This window comes from Aureobasidium namibiae (assembly GCF_000721765.1).
Source record: "Aureobasidium namibiae CBS 147.97 unplaced genomic scaffold scaffold_20, whole genome shotgun sequence".
Taxonomy (NCBI): Eukaryota; Fungi; Ascomycota; class Dothideomycetes; order Dothideales; family Saccotheciaceae; genus Aureobasidium; species Aureobasidium namibiae.
In genome coordinates, this window is record NW_013581189.1 from 387,920 (window position 1) to 405,294 (window position 17,375).

The window sequence follows — 17,375 nt, forward strand, 5'->3', positions numbered from 1 at the left end:
AACAAGTCTGCTCCCAATTGGCAACCACATGGACAGGACATGCAGCAGCAGCTGTTCAAAATTATGGCCGATGCCCGAGCGAGTCGGAGCGCCAAGCAAACAGACCGAAAGCCGCCCATGCCGAAGCGGGTTAAGCCGCTGTACGCAAGGGCCACGTCTGGCCTGCGAGAGTGAGAGAGAGTCAGGTTGTCGCAGGAATGATTGTTTCTATTGTCTAATCATCAATTTGTCGTCGCTATTGAGCTCTGCTATTAACGCGGAATAACAATCGAGAGGCTGTATTGTTGCGAGTCTGCTATTGTACCAAGCGCGAAAGCCGGGGCAGCTGCCAAAGCACAACGCGTCTTCCCTCATTGCGACTTTTGCGACCCAAAGACGCGGGGACCAGACCGACCATCACCATGACCACCGATCCACAAAGCAATGGTGACCTCGTCGCCGAGCACCAGACTGCGCCAGGAGATTCCTCGCCCAACGCCACCAAACGAAAGCGTGCCAACTCGGACAAGCCGCAACAACCACAGTCACCATCACAGGCACAGCTGTTCCAAGACCTTTTGGAGCTTTTGAACACGTCCGTCGCGTCCACTACTCACCACGCATGCTCCTTGATACTGACTCTGATGCTAGACATGATCCCTCACCCTCGGTCTTGCACCTGCCATTGCCCAACGTGTCGCGACTATCCCAACTCAACGGCCATTCGACCAAGCGTCCAAAACTTGACAGCGACGACCAACACACGACCATTGCTTCGCGCCTGCAAAACAACCTCTACTCAGACCTCGGTGACTTCGAACGAGACCTTGATCATGCCTTGGACACCCTCTGCGAGCCTCTCAAGGCTCAGGATCCGCTAAAGAATACACAACGTCTTGCCAACCAAGACCTTGCATCCATCCAGGCCCTCTCAAATTTCCGCAGCCTTGTCAAAGACTGTCTCGATCGCGAGCGACCCAAAGATGAGAACACGTCCATCAAGAAAGAGGAGGGAGATGATCTTGCAACAAAATCCACAAAGACAGTTCTGAGTCTGTACGGAAATGCTCCTCAACCCAAACAACTCTTTTCAAGTCTGCCACAATCAAACGCGTCCGTTCAAGGCTCGGGTCTTTCCATCGAGGAACTCGGCTTGCCCACTATGCTCTCCGCCACCAAAGTAGTGCCTCTACCTCCCAGCGACGCTGCCTCTGTCAGAAAGGCTAATCCTACCTTTGCCGACGTCTTCCCCTCGCCTGCATCTCTGCCGCCTTTGAATCCTCCCAAGCCGACCAGACACACATCATCAAAGTCCACTTCGATCTCATGGTCTCACGGCGAACTACCGAAAGCTTCGCGAAAGGGTGGGTACACACTGCAACCCCTGACAGTCGGAACCTGGGTGGGCTATGGTGCCAACGAACTCAAGGAATCAGCATCTGCGATAAAGCGCAGGCGGAGAGAAAGCCTTCTCAATGGCCAGGAACAACCAAAACCTGCCGAGGAAGCATCCCCAGCCGACATAATCGCCCAGGAGACTGCCTTGTTCCGTTCTGCATACTCTGGTTTCGCTCCAACCCAGGACAACTCCAAAGCTCTGGTAGCCAAAGAGACAAAGGACATGGTCTGGTGGCATAGGATGGGTCAAAGACGATTCGATGACCATTTCGTTCTCGATCCAGCTTTACAAGAGTCTCCTTTCCTAAGTGATGGCGAAGAATTGGCCAACCAGACTTCCGCTGAAGATGCCCAGAACGTCTTGGCTACCGAAGACCTTGAAGCAATCCAAAAGGCAATCGAAGAGTTTGACGAAGACGATCTGAAGCCCAACAGACTCGAAGTTGTGTCCACCATCAATGAAGAAGAGCGCGAGGTTGATCAAATGCTTGTAGACATTTCGAACCTCCTGCAAGCTTTGTCATCACATCAACGTATCCGCAACTCTTACATCCCCACCGGTTCGCGAAACCCAGCCAGCCCCAGTCCCTTGTTGAGCGCCATGGTCGGTACAGCGACGGCTCCTTCAGCTGAAGAGAACGAGACCTATAGAGCTCTGCGATCCCAATTGGCGCAGTTGATCTCTAAGCTACCACCTTATGCCGTTGCCAAACTCGATGGTGAAAAGTTTGCAGAATTGGCAGTTAAGAAGAACATCGTTATACGGGGCAAGGAGTACCGTGGAACCATGGAAGAGGATCAATTGACTCGCTTGATCCGCAGTTCGGCCATGCAGGCTGCCGCGGCAAACCACAAACAGCCTGACTCGACATCCCAATATGGACGTACACCATCCATCTCTAATCGCACACCAGCAAACTATTACAACTCCAGGACTCCAGCCGCAAGTTACCGTGGTGCTGCACAAACCTACAATGCACCTGCCACTGCTCCTCGCGCGGGTGCTGGCTATCCCAACACTTACAACACTAGCAGTACGGGTCGCTCGACATTCAGTACGCAGTACTATGGACAGCAGCGACCGACGTATGCTTCGCAATACAGCGCTCAAACTCCTCAGCCCAACAATCCTGCTCGACAAGGCTTTAATGTTCCCCAAACCGCTTTTGCTCCTCGGACCACCGCATCGACCTTTGCCAACGGTACCCCTACTGCCGCTACCTACACACCACAAAATTATGGGCAAACGCGACCCACCTATGGATCAGCCAGCACACCGGTACCAACCCAGCAGACGTACCAAGCTCGCCCACAGAACGTCGCAGCCTCTCAACCACAACCTTCCTCTGGTCGCGCAACGCCAACGTTCGCTCAGCCCACAAACCCAAACACTCCCTCAGCAGTGGGGCCATCTGGCTTCCACAGCACTCTGACTGCTGAGCAGCAGAGGTTGATGATGGAGAGACAGCGTGCAGCTCTGGCCATGCAACCACCGGCGCAGACAGCACCCATGGGAGGCAGCCCTGCAGCGCCTCAAGCTGCCATGCAAGCTCCAGTACAAAAGCCTAACGGATCTCTATAGGAAGCGACCAAGCGAACCTACAAATTTGTTAATGTCGCACCTCGTCCTCTAGATTGATCCTGACGATTGCTTGTATAACAGTGCTGCTGGAACACGCTCATCGCTTGTTGCAAGTTCTTGATAGATGGGATGGCGGAGCTGGCAAGGCAAGACCTTTGGAAGAACCGGGAAGAAATGCAACCTTGCAAGTACAATTGATATGTCTCTCTATTCTTATACAATACAATTCTCCCAACCAGAAGTTCTGCACTGTGCAGATGAGACCTGATGTGCCCGACGGCTGCCAACGATGTGTTCCTTGATTCACGGCTCAGGAACGCGTCTCGGACTTGCGGCGATACCGGATGCTAGACATGTTGCTTGTTAAGCAAGCTTAGCAAGGTTTGTATAGTGGCCCCGCCATGTCTGTTCAGCCACCTCGTCCGTCTCCCGTCGATGGCTTTTTGCCAGAAACTGGGGAAGTGGGGTATCGGCAGTCATGACGTGTGATGGGATGGGGCTCTCCCCTCGGTTGATGTGTTTTATTCACTGCACACCAAGCTTCGGATCACCATTTATTAGCAAGGACTTGCATGTTGGTCACAGCGAGCTATTGGTAACGGACATGCTGGCTTTGAGCTCGCTCAAGGGCATCTAATACAGCACGTATCTCAGGGCTGATAAACCTTTCATGTCGAATGTCTCAGATGGCTGATGGCATGGCTTAGTACGACCGTACGAGCTGCGGACCTTGCGGCAGGTGGCAGGGAGCCATGCCGTGTGGAGTGCATGGTCATCAATGCGGTGTGCCGCCTCTTTGTTGACAGACGACCGTTGTGCATACAAGCCCTCTCCCTCGTATACCACTACGGATCTTGCGGCTATTCTGCTTCCTAACCGGATCAACAGAGAGAGCTTACCGGCGGGGTAGTAGCTTCAATCGCGATCCGGACTTTTTCTGTCCCGCGATCAGAAACAGTATAAGTAGATCAACTATTGCCCAAGTGTTGCCATGTAGGTGGTTCTTTCCTCGTCACGTTCTAATGCCTTCTCTTTCGAGCTTCGTTGGCGCCTTCCTTGGTGCAGCTTCCTTGGCTGCTAGCGCTGCTCTACCAGTTGCTCAACCCTTTGAACACTTCAAGGCCAAGAGACAGTCTGTCAATGCCACCAGCAACAGTGATCTAGAAGTCGATCTTGGATACGAGGTCTACGAAGGCTTCACCAACCAGACTACAGGCATCAACATCTGGCGCGGGTATGTGAAGATCAAAGCTCCTGTTCGATCAATGCTAAACATTTGCATCAAGTATTCGGTTCGCTGCACCTCCGCTAGGAGCTCTACGCTTCCAAGCACCTCAAGTTCCGGCAGAGAACCGCAGTCAAGTCATCCAAGCCAACTCATTCGCGCCCCAATGCCCTCAAAGCTCGGTCGCTCCAGGAGGTAAGGGTACACTATCAACCGAGGACTGTCTGTTCCTCAATGTCTATGCTCCGGAGAATGCAACAAATCTTCCAGTACTCGTCTGGATCCACGGTGGTGGTTATGGACTCGGCAATGGTCAGCAGGACCTGCAGGCCATTATCAACACGAACAACAACTCGTTCATTGGTGTGGCTATCCAGTACCGTCTCGGTGCTTTTGGTTTCCTCTCCTCTGATGAGGTTGACCGCTTTGGTTCCGTCAATGCTGGTATTCTGGATCAGACTTTTGCTCTCAAGTGGGTTCAGGAGTATATCTCTTCGTTCGGAGGTGATCCCCGCTCTGTGACCATCAGTGGCGAGAGTGCCGGCGGTGGCTCTGTTATGCTGCAAGCTATGGCTTATGGTGGTACTTTGGGCACTTCGCTGTTCAAGAACGCTATCGCTGCTTCTCCTTACTTGCCTATGCAGTATGGGTACAAGGACTGGGTGCCTTCGCAGTCTTACTATGCTTTTGCTGGGTTGGCGAACTGTATGCCTAATACTGCCTATGGATCGTCTGCTCGCACTATCTTCGAATGTCTGGTTAACCAGGACACCGAGACTCTGCAATACGCCAGTTTCAATGTCAGTGCTTCAGGAACTTTCGGTACATGGGGTTTCTTACCTGTTACGGACGGCGTCTTCATCCAGGACGTACCCAGCCAACAACTCTTAGAAAAGAAGGTGAATGGAGAGAACCTACTTGTCGGCAACAACGCCAACGAAGGCCCTCTGTTCGTCCCTCAGACCATCGACACCGAAGCCGATCTCGTGGCCTGGTTGGAACTCACCTTCCCTCTATTCAGCAACGACGATATCGCCAGAATCTTGCGCTACTGTAAGCCCCCTCCCTCGCTCCTCTTGACCTTCCATCCTGCCCCCAAGACGAATGCTAACATCCATCACAGACCCCAGCTCCAACGCCACAGACTCGCCCTCCGCCCTCGACTTCGCAACAAACGGCCTCACGGGCCCCACCGCAATCAACGAATCCACAGTAGCAACAGGCCAACAACAGCGCGCCAACAACATCTACGCCGAAACCACCTTCGTCTGCCCCTCCTACTGGATGTCCGAAGCCTACACTGGCGCCAAATCCTCTTTCCGCTACCAATACTCGGTGCCAGCAGCCCAACACGGCGCCGACGTATCAGGATACTTTGGCCCTGCAGCACCCACCCAAGGACCCTCCTTCGTCGCTGCATTCATGAGTATCTGGGGTCAATTCGTGGTCAACTCCAACCCTTCAATTCCTGCCAATATTGCTGGAGAGGGTGGGCAAGCTGCAGTGAACTTCCCGAAATTCAATGTGTGGAATCCTGTGCAGGTCAATTTGAACCAGACTGGAGGGCAGGAACAGTATGGACCTATCGGGGTGCAGAGTATTAATGCTACTGTTTATGTGGGACCTGGGTTGGAGAATGCGTTTGAAGTTGTCGATGCTTATGATTGGGAAGGAGGCAGAGGTCAGAGGTGTGACTTCTGGAGGGCGGTTGCGAAGATTGTGCCCGAGTAGATGTGTTTTCTGCCTCCAGAAAGGTATGTGTCTTCTACCTCCTGGTGCAAGGCGACAGAAGAGGATATGTTTTCATAGTTTTTAATAGTCGTTGTCTTGCAATCTTTTTTGTCCTTTCCTCTGGAATGGAAGACATGATCTTGATATTCTATAGAAACCCCTTCCGAAGGGATATTTAACGATGAAACAAGTATTCATAGAAGCATATCATTAAGTCTTTACAAGCACACTCGAACAGTTCAGAGGTTCAGAGAGAAGCCGTAAGTAAATCGGGTTCATGCAGTTTCTAATTGTTGAGTTTGTTCCACCTTTTTTTCGCAGAAACCACCCACCCCTCATAGATTATGATCAAAGAAATCAAAATCTCCCATTGCGATGAAAGAGCATCATCGCATGCCACCATAAAACTGCCTTGAATCGAAGAAAACGCCACCGCTGCGTACACCATGAAGAATATTAAAGGGACAAGGAAAACGGCAAAAGTGAGTGTGATCAACAGTCATACAAGCTCTCATCTGCGCTGACTGCCAGCACGGCCAATATCAACGCTGCTTCTGAAGCTGTCGACACTAGCTTGCATGGAAGAGTGACTGCTGCTCCTGCGACGTCGACGTCTAGTCTCATCCGGATCCAGAGGGCTAAGTCCAGACATGCGAGCAAACAAATTGAGCAAGTCTGTCAAACTGACTACACCGTTCAAGTGGCCTCCAAGCGTCGCACCCGGTAGTGACGAGGCGGATACAGACACGTTGGGTGTAGCTGGTGTGTACGGTGGGCCTTGGGTTGTGGACGAGAGCTGAGAGAGCACCGGTGGAGGCGCTGTGACCGAAGGACCAAGGTGTGGAGAAGGAGGGATAGAAGAAGTGGGTGATGGGGCGTCGACGATCCACATGCGATGAGACCGGGTTGCGACGAGTTTTGCGACTGTGTGAGCGAGTGTGCTGGTTGGGTTGACGTGGAATACAGGATACGAGTCCTGACCATCGTTCATACCACGCTCCGAGAGGATGACGGTGATGAAATGAATGCAAGAGGAGTCGAGGAGAGGAAGGGCCGAGGTGTTGGTGAGGAGCTTGATGTCGACGTGAGAAATGTTGCCAATGACATTCTTGTGGTTGTCGAGCACGGGCAGCGATGTAATACCCTCGCTGTGCATAAGCAGCAGAGCATCCTTGAGTGGACGATCGCCATTGATCGAGATGACCTTGTGACTGCCCAGATCGAGCTCCTTCAGCGAACGATTGTGTAGCTGCTCGACGGGCTGGAAGCTAGCTCTGTTCTCCCACAGGAATCGCACAAGTCTCAATTGACTCAATATTCCCACTACGTCTTGCGAACCAGGTGCGCGTACGATGATGCGATGGCAACCACCACCGAATATCTCGACAGCGCGGGACAATGTGGCGGAGGCGTCACAGAAAGCAGGTGTCTCTTTACGGCCGAGTAGGTCTTTGACATGGCCGAGCTCTACAGGTTGGTTTGTGCGTGCACGAGAGACGATCTTGTCAACTTGATCGAAGTCAGAGTCTTGAGGGCGAGCGAGACCGGTAACGAGAAGGAGGTAGGCGTTGAGGTCGTCGTAGTCGAATTGGCCAATCGCCTCGCGGGTCGAGGAAGTTTCACGGATGAGGATGACATTGGGCGATCCAGACTCAATCAAAAGCTGAAGAAGAGTCAGAAAAGGCTCCAGTCAAGTTGCAGATATGGTATGGTACCTTGGTTGCAGCCTCAATGGTGTTGTCGACCTCGACAAAGCGGACCTCGTCGGGCACCAAGATCTCTTCGAGAGTGATGCTGCGCCAGTCGCGTCCCGCGAACTTGGGAAGAGCGTCATCCTTGCGACCAACCGGCGGGTTGTTAATCAGATCCTGTATGGCCTGCTGCGATAACGAGGGATTGCGCTGGCGTGGGGAGTTTGGAATACCGCGCTCGCTGAACGATTGGCGGTGCGACGATGCCATGTCTCTGCTGTCTCTCCTACCGAGGGGAGAACGCAGAGGGCTCGGTGCCCCAGCACTAGTCAGTTTGAGCGATGGCGATGCGGCGCCTGTATCTATGTTGTGCACCATATTTGGGAAAGAGGGTTGTATATCTAAGGAAGGTGCCCCCCACCACCGGTGACTTGTTGCGTCCTTCCCCACACTCGACCCACCTTTTTGACACTTTGATGACACTCGACTCTCAGGGTCCCCCAGGGGGTTTGAAGGTGTTTCGACATTAGATATTGTGCCATAATGATACAGTATGGTCGAGCTACATTCAAGCTATCCTTCCAGATTGGGTCTTCTCGCTCCAGCAAATCTCTGAGAGAACATTTCCTCTTTCATCTGTCTCCCCTCCACTTCGTCCAATGTTCTTCTCTCCCTGTACATGATCTTCATCATGATTTCGCTCGACCCGCTACCTTCCGCATTTCTTGGCCTCATCCTCGCCAGGGGCATGCTCATGGTATCTCGAGCACATGCCCTTCAACCATGGCTTACAAGCTCCCACGTCTCCTCCAAGCCCAGGCGTCCTACCTGCACTCGCACAACTACAACAGAAAGCTCTTTCGCAGATATCACACTTCTCACTGCTGATCCCAGGCGTAAGTAGCTCTCGGCAAGCCTCGCAAGCCTTTGACTTTTGCCAGGTGAGTGGTCGCCAGGGTGTCAACGAATGTCTGTCCAGCGACTCTAGTCCGGGTCGCTTGAGCTTGACAACCAGCTCTCTGAGGAAGCGTGGGTGCCACTCGTCTTTGTGGCTCTCGAGTAACTTGTCTGTTTTCTTGTACGCGAAGAGGTCGAGTATCAGTTTGCGCATCGGGGCGTTGTCACGGATGTTGTCGTAGAGAATCCAGGTGTCTGATGGCGTAGGAACCGAGTTCGTGCTCTCGGATAGGCGCGCTATCGTATCGACGATGTGATTGCAAAGTGTGGTTGTCATCAGCTTGTCTGACAGAGCGTACAGATCCAGCAGTAGGAAGTATTTGGGCGAACCCTGCGAGTTACGAAGATCTCCATCTGTATGTGTCACATGTTGTGGCAGTCCTTGGTGACCGGGAAACCCAGGCATGGCATCTATAGCGCGCAGCCTGTGACGTCTTGGTTCGATCTCGCAGTTCGTCGATGTGGGTGAGGTTAGCGAACCCGTGTACAGCCACCACAAGAACCACTCGAAGATTTCTGGCTTCTCTTCAGGTAGATGCACAGTCTGATCGAGGCCTTCCGCAAAGGCGCCATTGAGAGCAGCCGAGAAGAAGGGCGACTCGGCAGTCAAGAGATCTTTGTGTATGGTGTAGGATGTTTGTCCTTGACCACGTGCTGCTGAGTCTGGTGCGTGCTGTCCTCCTACCACGATGGTTGCGACCTCGTGGAAATTCTTAAAGTTCGTTCGAATAGTGCCGCGCGCTGTCGGGTGGAGAGGTGTGGGCGCATATCGCACTCCGGTCCCGCGCAGAGGTGTGTCTGCCATCGGTGGTGTAGTGTTGGATCCGGTTGTCGTCATTGCTCTTGTGCAATGTCTGAGTTATTATTGAAAACGATCAGGCGTGTATTGTTCAAGAACTCAAAGACGTGAAGGTATGTGGAGAATATCTTTGCAACGTGAGTAATTGAGTCGATCGAGAAGTTGAAGTCAAACAAACGAGTGTGAGTAGTCCCGAGTGCCAACCAACGCCAGCGAACCCGAAACACGCCGTGAAATCAGGAGTCGAATGTTGAGCAAACGATCAGGCAGATCTCCCGCACGTGAAAGACTTTTAAATCAATCACAATCGATGCTCATGACTTACTGTCGCATGCGTTGGGTGCTTTGTTCACCACACCTCGTGTTTGCTCGAGTGTCTGAAAGCGGAAATCTTGGTCCTGGACGTCTGGCCGGTGTTGCACCTGAAGTGTCTGCTCTGAGAGGAATGACATCCTGCGATCATGTCCAGCCATCACTCTCTGCTTGTATTTTGTCGATAAATGTAAATCTGTTCTTCATCATCACCATCTTCAATCGTAATCAGAATCTTGTATTACTGGCGTCACATCACAAATCACCGTGCGATGTTGGATAACCCGGGTGCTAGGTGAACAATGGGTCGTTGCATGGAATGTGTCGTACCTGCTTCTCCTTTTCGCGGCACTCCGATTCTGGCCAACAGCGTGCCTCTACTAAAAATACATTCCAAGATCGCCTTTTTCACGGGTCCTATCGTCCACTTTTTCATGCCAATGCCGCTCCACTGACGAATGCGGCCTGGTGATCATTTCGCCGGAAATTTCGTTATGTTTCGCATCTACTTTTGACCTGCCTGAACCTGGCCTATTTGACGAATTAGCCTCTTGATTTCACTCATCGGATATGAATTCACATTACTGACCAAGACGAGAGTAGAGCATGAAGAGCGCCATCTGGTTGCACTCCTGCGTTCCAGTGATGGTAACGAGACGCTCGTTGCTGTTGTCCTGAGGTTCGTTGATCTTGATGACACTTCCACTGAGCTGGCGTATCTCGTTGATCTTTGCACCGCCCTTTCCGATGATAGCGCCGACCATGTCGTTGGGGATGAAGATCTGCTGAGTCAGAGGCTGGCCAGGCACCATGCCTTGCATGGGCTGCTGAGGAGGACCGGCGTGCGCGGCACTTGCTGCGGCTGTGGCGGGCTGGGCAGGGTATGCAGCTGCGTGAGGAGCGGGAGCATGAGGACCTGCACCGACGTATGGCTGTCTCGGAGATGCAGCGGGGTAGTGAACAGGTGCCTGAGCGTGTACAGGTGTGGGCGCGCCGCCGTAAGGATGCTGTTGTTGCATACCGTAGCCGGTAGGAGGAGGGCCGCGTTGAGTAGGAGGCTGGCGGCGGAAGTGATCTGGAGGTCCCCATTGTCCACCAGCAGGCTGAGGAACATAAGGGACCACCTGCATACCTCCAGGCACAACACCTGCGGGGGCGCCGCTGCGCGTAGCATAAGCTGAAGCAGCGGGGCCTCCGAAGCGCTCGGTCAACTGCTCGACAAGAGTACTGCCGACATAGTACGTTGCGATGTGGACAGCGTCTGCTACACCCAAGACAACAAGCGAACGTTCGGTGGATAGAGGCAGGCAAGAATCGGATGCGTTCAAACGAGCGCCAGAGGCTTCTTGGATCTCACGGATTCTGACACCTCCTTTACCAATGATGGAGCCGATCAGAATGTGGGGGATCAGCAGGCGGAGAGGGTAGGTCTTGGATTGAGGAGTCGAAGCGCTTTCGAGGGGCTCGTTGTTCAGTGTGCGGATGATAAGACCAAAGGCCTAGCAATTTGTTAGTCGCAATCAGAGATGCAATTTTGGATCAAACATTACCTTTGCGACCGCGTCGACGAGACCGCTCACGGTCAAAACACGCTCAACAGCACCGCGCGAGTAGTCACTGACAGTGCATTTTGCACCACTCATGCGGCGGATCTGGGTTACGTTCTCTCCGCCCTTTCCAATGACTGTGGCAGCTTCGGCACTCGATATGATAGCTCTGATGTGCAACCAGTTGCTCTCGTCCTGCTGTTGTGCTGAGTACTGATCTTGACCTCCAGCGGATGCGCCGTTAGCGGCAGTGGATTGAACAGGCTGTGTCTCCAAGACCTGAGTGGCCGAGGGCATTCCAGCGGGAGGAGCATCAAGCACGACTGTGTCTCCGTGGGATTCGCCAAGTTCCTCGTTCTTCACTGCATCCACAGTGACCGCAGCGGGAGCAGACGACTCGACTTCGGATTTGACATCGGGAGCGGTAGGCGATGCAGGAGCGGCGTCTGTGACTGGCTCTTCGTCCTTGACCTTGTCAAGAGCAGGTCTTTTGGCATCGGGCTGATCGGTAGGGCCATTGGGCGATGAAGGCTCCTCGAGGGGCCGCTTTTGCGAAGGCGCAGTTGCGGGAGCTGGTGAAGTCGACATTGTTGGTGATATCAAGCGCGCACAACAATAGTCACGCTACTGGAAGTGGATTGTGCGAGAATCTTGTGTATAGGTCCTTCTATTCGCTTCTTTTACGTACACTTGGGGGAGTGTGCTGAAGTCCAAAGGAAACGGGATCGGGATGGACGGGACGGAGGGCGATCGAGATGGGGATCGTGCAAGGTGGTGGTACTGGTAGAGAAAGCGGAGGGTGGTGCTGGTGAGTGCGGGTGATGAGTGTGCGCGGAAGAGATGTCGGCTAGTCAAAGTTGACAATAGCTGGTATCTGGGGAGCTGGTGCTGCGAAGATTTGGCGGTAGGCTGTGGGCAAGGTGCAGCGAGTATAGGACACTCTAGACGAGTGGTGGAGAGAGGCTTGAGATGGAAGCGCCCAGCGAGAACAACGAAGGGAACCCTTGTGCAACTGAACCAACAGAGAGTGAGAGAAACGGTCGTGCCAAACCTGAGAGCTGCGCTTAAAGCCGCGGCGATGGCGATAGGTTTGAGGTGGATAGACGATGGTACGATGAGGAGCGTAGGGGGTTCGAGCGAGGCTGGAACGACTCTGAAGCTGTGCGACGCAGGAACGACGGGAGTGCGCAACCGTGGCAGCAACGAATCAACAGCTCGTGACAAGGCTGGGCGCTTGCTGCACGGTCCACGCCTGCTTGCGTATTGAACGACTCCTGGACTCTGTGATGGAGTTTTTTATATAGCAGCTTGATTTGTGGTATAGACCACGTGAATATGTTGGAAATATGTTGGAAATATGTTCTTGAAAGGTGACAGACCTGTCTCACGGGTCACAAGAGTCAAAGAAGACTGCCCATGACTCTGCTCTCTACCGATGGAAATGGTCAGAATGTTTCGGCGGTGCTTGGCAGGTGGGTGCGCCAACGTCACAATTGAGTCCAGTCACAATATTCCAATCCTTCCCTTGTTACGCTTCCCGAGTATCACATACCAGCCGGAGTCAGTGTTGCCGTCTACTCTTATACTCTGAGGTGATTTGGTTCATCTTAGCCCACGCAACTCGGATCTTTTGCCTGCCTACCGCATCCGCGCCCACAGCCCTTCACGATCGAACTTATTGCAGCCCGTGGCTTTGATTAGTACCATGGCTCAACCTACCCAACTCGCATGTACGCGCCCTTGGTATCAGACGGCCAAACAGAATACTGGACTGACCTGTGGCAGATCGCACGGCTAAGGGTGTCGGCCTCTTCAACGCCGCGCCTGCGTATGAAGCGCTCCCAGGCTTCACCAAGCCAGAGGGCAACCTCCGCTGTTGTGTCTACTCGCCTGACGGCCGCTTCTTCGCCTGGGCCTCTCCCGACCAGTGAGTCTATTCCCTCTTCCAATTGTCACCCACAAACTGACGCATCGTCTAGAGTGACCGTGGTCGACGCAGCACAAGGCCACACGGTCGCGACTCTGCCCACCCAGAACGTCTTCGAGCTGGGCTTCTCTCCCCATGGCACCTACATCATCACCTGGCAGAGACCCACCAAGGACGAGAACGGCGACGCCGTGAAGAACCTCAAGGTCTGGCGTACTCTCGAAGAGGACACCGACCGCCAAGTCGTTGGCCAGTTCGTCCAGAAGAACCAGACCGGCTGGAACTTGCAGTACACCCTGGACGAGGAGTTCTGTGCTCGCTCCGTCACCAACGAGGTTCATTTCTACAAGGCCTCAGACCTGGCCAACGTCCACAACAAGCTGCGTGTTGAGGGTGTTCAAGATTTTGCTCTGTCCAAGGGTCGCAACGCCAACATTGCTGTCTTTGTGCCCGAGCGCAAGGGTATGCCTGCCCAGGTCAAGGTCTTCAACGTCCCCCACTTCACCTCTCCCGTCTCTCAGAAGACCTTCTTCAAGGCCGACAAGGTCCAGCTCAAGTGGAACAACGAAGGCACCAGCTTGATCGTCTTGGCCCAGACCGATGTCGACAAGACCAACAAGAGTTACTACGGCGAGACCAACATGTACATTCTTAGCTCCAGCGGCGCATTCGACTCGCGCATTACTCTGGACAAGGACGGTCCGATCCACGACGTTTCCTGGTCGCCCAACTCCAAGGAGTTTGGTGTCGTCTACGGCTACATGCCTGCTAAGACCACCATCTTCAACCAACGTGCTGTCGCCCAGCACAGCTTCAACCTTGGTCCTCGCAACACCATTATTTTCTCTCCTCATGGTCGCTTCGTCATTGTCGCTGGTTTCGGCAACTTGGCTGGTACCATGGACATTTACGATATGGAAAAGAACTACCAAAAGGTTTCGACCATCGAAGCCAGCAACGCCAGTATCTGCGAGTGGTCTCCTGATGGCCAGCACATTTTGACCGCCACCACCAGCCCCCGTCTGCGTGTTGACAACGGCATTCGCATGTGGCACGTCTCCGGTTCATTCCTATACAACGAGGAGATGAACGAACTTTACCACGTCACTTGGCGTCCCGAGTCCATCGAGAAGCACCCTCTCGGCAATCCCCTGGCAAATGTGCCTGCCCCCCACGCATCTGCCGCCGCCCATCTTGCCACAAAGAAGGCCCCTTCCAAGCCTGTGGGTGCTTACAGACCCCCTGGTGCTCGTGGCTCCTCCACCCCCTTGCACTTCAAGCGTGAAGACGAAGGCGGTGCCGCTTTCATCAACCAGGGCATCTCCTCCGCTAACATCGGAGCTAATGGCTTCGGTTCCCGCCCTAGAAGACGCGAGGTCCCTGGTGCCGAGCCCACCGACCCCTCAGCTGCAGGCGCTGCCCCCGGTGGCGGCGTCAGTCTCGCCGGCGCTGACGGCGATGAGAACCTCAGCAAAGCAGCCCTCAAGAACAAGAAAAAGAGAGAAGCAAAGAAAGCCAAGGAAGCCGAAGCCAAAGCCTCTGGTCTCGCTCCCGAAGCCAATGGCGATGGCCAACAACGCAGAGAACGCAGTAGATCAAAGTCTGGTCAACAGCAAGGGCCCGTCCGCGGTCAATCCCACCGCGGCGAAGCTCCCTCTACACCCGCCAAGCAAGCTCCCACACCCGCCCCTGCACCTGAAGTCACTGTCAGCAGCCCTGCCGTCGAGTCCAGTCAAGATAAAAAGGTGCGCGCTCTATTGAAGAAGCTGCGCGCCATCGACGATTTGAAGATGCGTCAGGCTGGTGGTGAGAAGTTGGAGAATACACAGGTATCAAAGATCTCCACTGAGGAGGGTGTTCGCAAGGAACTTTCTGCTCTTGGCTACAACGAGTAGGGGAGGCCATTAGATATACTGTTCTCCTGCACAAGAAGAAACATGTGAAAAGTTTAGATATTTTGTTCTTCATGATGGAAAAGCGAATTATGATCCTCTGTTCTATTCACTTGATCGTTTCTCTCGTTGATTTTATTTTTTATTTCTTGCTTCTTTTGCACCACGAGCAGGGTCGTACCCATGACCAGCAATCTTTGATTTGATCATTAGTAACTCAACAGCCACAAGCTTCTTGGACTTTGGCATTGAGCCAGATCATGGAGATAGACTGTCGAGTCGTTCTATTAGCATCTCATCATCATAAGCCGGTGGTATGGCTATCAATTGCGACGAATCCTTCTGGCTAACATGCAATTCTGAACCTTCTCCATGAACAAAGAGTCTGGCTTGAATCCTCCCCAGAGAAAGCAAAACGTGAAATATCGAAACTCTCACCACAAAAGTCAAAAGACCGGATGATTACAATACTAGTAGAAGTGAGGTCATGTTCCAAAGTGCTGAATTTGACGGTCAGTTTTTACGGGACAGAGGGGTGATATCGTAGATCTAGGTGCATCGGAAGAACAAATGTTGTGATACGGGGAACCTAATCTGCAGCATGAACGCACTTAGATGAACTACCGGGCTGGAAGATGCCCTTGATCTTTCAAATATGTATCCGAGCCTGGCATCATATGCGTAAGTGACAATATGGTGATCCGTTGAGACTGCTCGAGGTCCAATGCTTGCCAGTGCTGCAAGGTATCTATATGCCACTTCCACGGATGTGAGTACAACATTAATACCTTATGGTGGTAGGTAACTCGAAAACAGCAGATGCCATGTCTTGACAGCTGCGAAAGCGATCCGGACATCCTATATACCGTGTTGATATTTTTTTCCGATCGTTCTTCGTATGGCGGCATTTGCAGCTGTCCAGTTTCAAACCATCTACTGGAGTAGATCCTGCTGTCGTTCAGCCGTCGACTGATCTAGAACTGTAGCAGCAGTGCTTTGCTGATCAGAGAATTCTTTCTTTTGCTGCCGTGCTCAACGATACCTTAGTTGGTCCAGTTCAAGACTGGTGAAACAAGATGCATCTACGACAGACATTAACGACAGGGTCTGACTTTGGCTCAAGGCTTCCCTCGCCAAAGCAGTCTGTCCGTGTCTCCAGTAGCTTGTTGTATGGATGTGGCTTGTCTTCGTTTGGGACAAAGACGCGAGTGAAGACTTTCTGTTCAAGACGGAATTAACTAGGGCAAGGGCAAGATTGATATACCCTTTCTACCGCAACCATCGGTGAGAAGTCTAGATGGCCAGAGCTTTACGAGAGCAGAAGTCGGGAGAGCGGCATGACGGGAGGTGCATGGATCTATGCACCTACTCAAGCGGATGATCGCGAACCTGATACGTGGAGTGATGGCCGACGCTCAATAGACCCAATCGAGCAGGTAGGTAGGTATTAGCGAAAGACCTAGAAGTGCAAAGAAGCGCGATGCAAAGTGATTCAGAAAGACGAAGCGACCAATAGATTGCTTCGGCCGAGTGATGAGAGATGCCGAGCATGCAGATGAGGGTTGCTGTCTGGTAAGACACGAGAGATTTGACGCCGAGCCGGCATGTTCGTCCAAGACGGATGGAGATTCGATGATTTTATTGGCCTCCAGACGAGACAGATCTTGTGATGGCAAAGATCTCGGTAGACCGGTGTCCTCAGTCGACTGTCTATGTCGACATGTGTCGGCCTCGTGCTCGGTCGTCTGCGGGTGAAGCCTTTCTCACAGAGCCGCTCTATTGTTTCGAATAGTTCGTAAATAGCACGCGGTTAATATTGGCCCTAAGCTGTACCGACGACTTTTTCTTCCAAACTTTGAGATGGACAGCCATGAGGGCATGTTTCAATGTGATCCGAGGATGCTCTCAGATTCGGACTCGCTGTGTTTCAAAACTGATGCCAAGCACGACTTCGAGAGGCCAACGTTTCAGGCAAGGACGCCTCCAACGTTCTTTCCTACAAGTCTGTCAGATCCAGCTGCCTACCTGGGTGTGAACATTGGCCATAAGATGTAGTAATATGCCAGATTTTCTGAATATGGCCTGGCTGTTCGACCGCATAGAAGATGGACGCATCCTTAGCGAGCAAAGAAGCCCCTGATCTGCAAGTCGATTCGCTTCACCCGGAAAGGGTCTCTCGGGTCCACAAGCCTTTTACCAATAGACGAGCCTCGTGGTGGGCAGTAGTCACTCTCTGAGTAAGACTGAAGAAGCACTGCCACAGTAAAAGTGTCTCAATTGAGCGAGACGGCAATTAAGATGAAATCACCGCCGGATCAAAGAGAACGGCAAGCGC

General features: G+C 52.9%; 6 protein-coding genes across 6 annotated transcripts; 3 read left to right on the forward strand and 3 right to left on the reverse strand.

Annotated features, from left to right (window-relative positions):
• Positions 1-401: 401 nt before the first annotated feature.
• On the forward strand, positions 402-2,959 carry M436DRAFT_55691 (uncharacterized protein; the record flags this gene model as incomplete). Its single annotated transcript, XM_013568185.1, has 2 exons — positions 402-574; positions 631-2,959. The coding sequence occupies 2 exons, from the start codon at positions 402-404 to the stop codon at positions 2,957-2,959; spliced, it is 2,502 nt and encodes an 833-aa protein (XP_013423639.1).
• Positions 2,960-3,088: 129 nt separating this feature from the next.
• M436DRAFT_76088 (carboxylesterase type B) lies at positions 3,089-5,915 on the forward strand (the record flags this gene model as incomplete). The annotated part of the gene is made up of 4 exons (XM_013568335.1): positions 3,089-3,105; positions 3,999-4,193; positions 4,246-5,237; positions 5,308-5,915. 4 exons carry the CDS (start codon positions 3,089-3,091, stop codon positions 5,913-5,915), a joined length of 1,812 nt encoding a protein of 603 aa, XP_013423789.1.
• A 511-nt stretch (positions 5,916-6,426) lies between these two features.
• Positions 6,427-7,984, reverse strand: M436DRAFT_55902 (uncharacterized protein; the record flags this gene model as incomplete). The annotated part of the gene is made up of 2 exons (XM_013568223.1): positions 6,427-7,578; positions 7,631-7,984. The coding sequence occupies 2 exons, from the start codon at positions 7,982-7,984 to the stop codon at positions 6,427-6,429; spliced, it is 1,506 nt and encodes a 501-aa protein (XP_013423677.1).
• A 331-nt stretch (positions 7,985-8,315) lies between these two features.
• M436DRAFT_76090 (uncharacterized protein) lies at positions 8,316-9,368 on the reverse strand (the record flags this gene model as incomplete). Its single annotated transcript, XM_013568336.1, has 1 exon — positions 8,316-9,368. One exon carries the CDS (start codon positions 9,366-9,368, stop codon positions 8,316-8,318), a length of 1,053 nt encoding a protein of 350 aa, XP_013423790.1.
• Positions 9,369-10,255: 887 nt separating this feature from the next.
• M436DRAFT_55722 (uncharacterized protein) lies at positions 10,256-11,809 on the reverse strand (the record flags this gene model as incomplete). Its single annotated transcript, XM_013568190.1, has 2 exons — positions 10,256-11,173; positions 11,225-11,809. 2 exons carry the CDS (start codon positions 11,807-11,809, stop codon positions 10,256-10,258), a joined length of 1,503 nt encoding a protein of 500 aa, XP_013423644.1.
• Positions 11,810-12,926: 1,117 nt separating this feature from the next.
• Positions 12,927-15,043, forward strand: M436DRAFT_56069 (eukaryotic translation initiation factor 2A; the record flags this gene model as incomplete). The annotated part of the gene is made up of 3 exons (XM_013568248.1): positions 12,927-12,951; positions 13,007-13,148; positions 13,201-15,043. 3 exons carry the CDS (start codon positions 12,927-12,929, stop codon positions 15,041-15,043), a joined length of 2,010 nt encoding a protein of 669 aa, XP_013423702.1.
• Between the last annotated feature and the right edge of the window lie 2,332 nt (positions 15,044-17,375).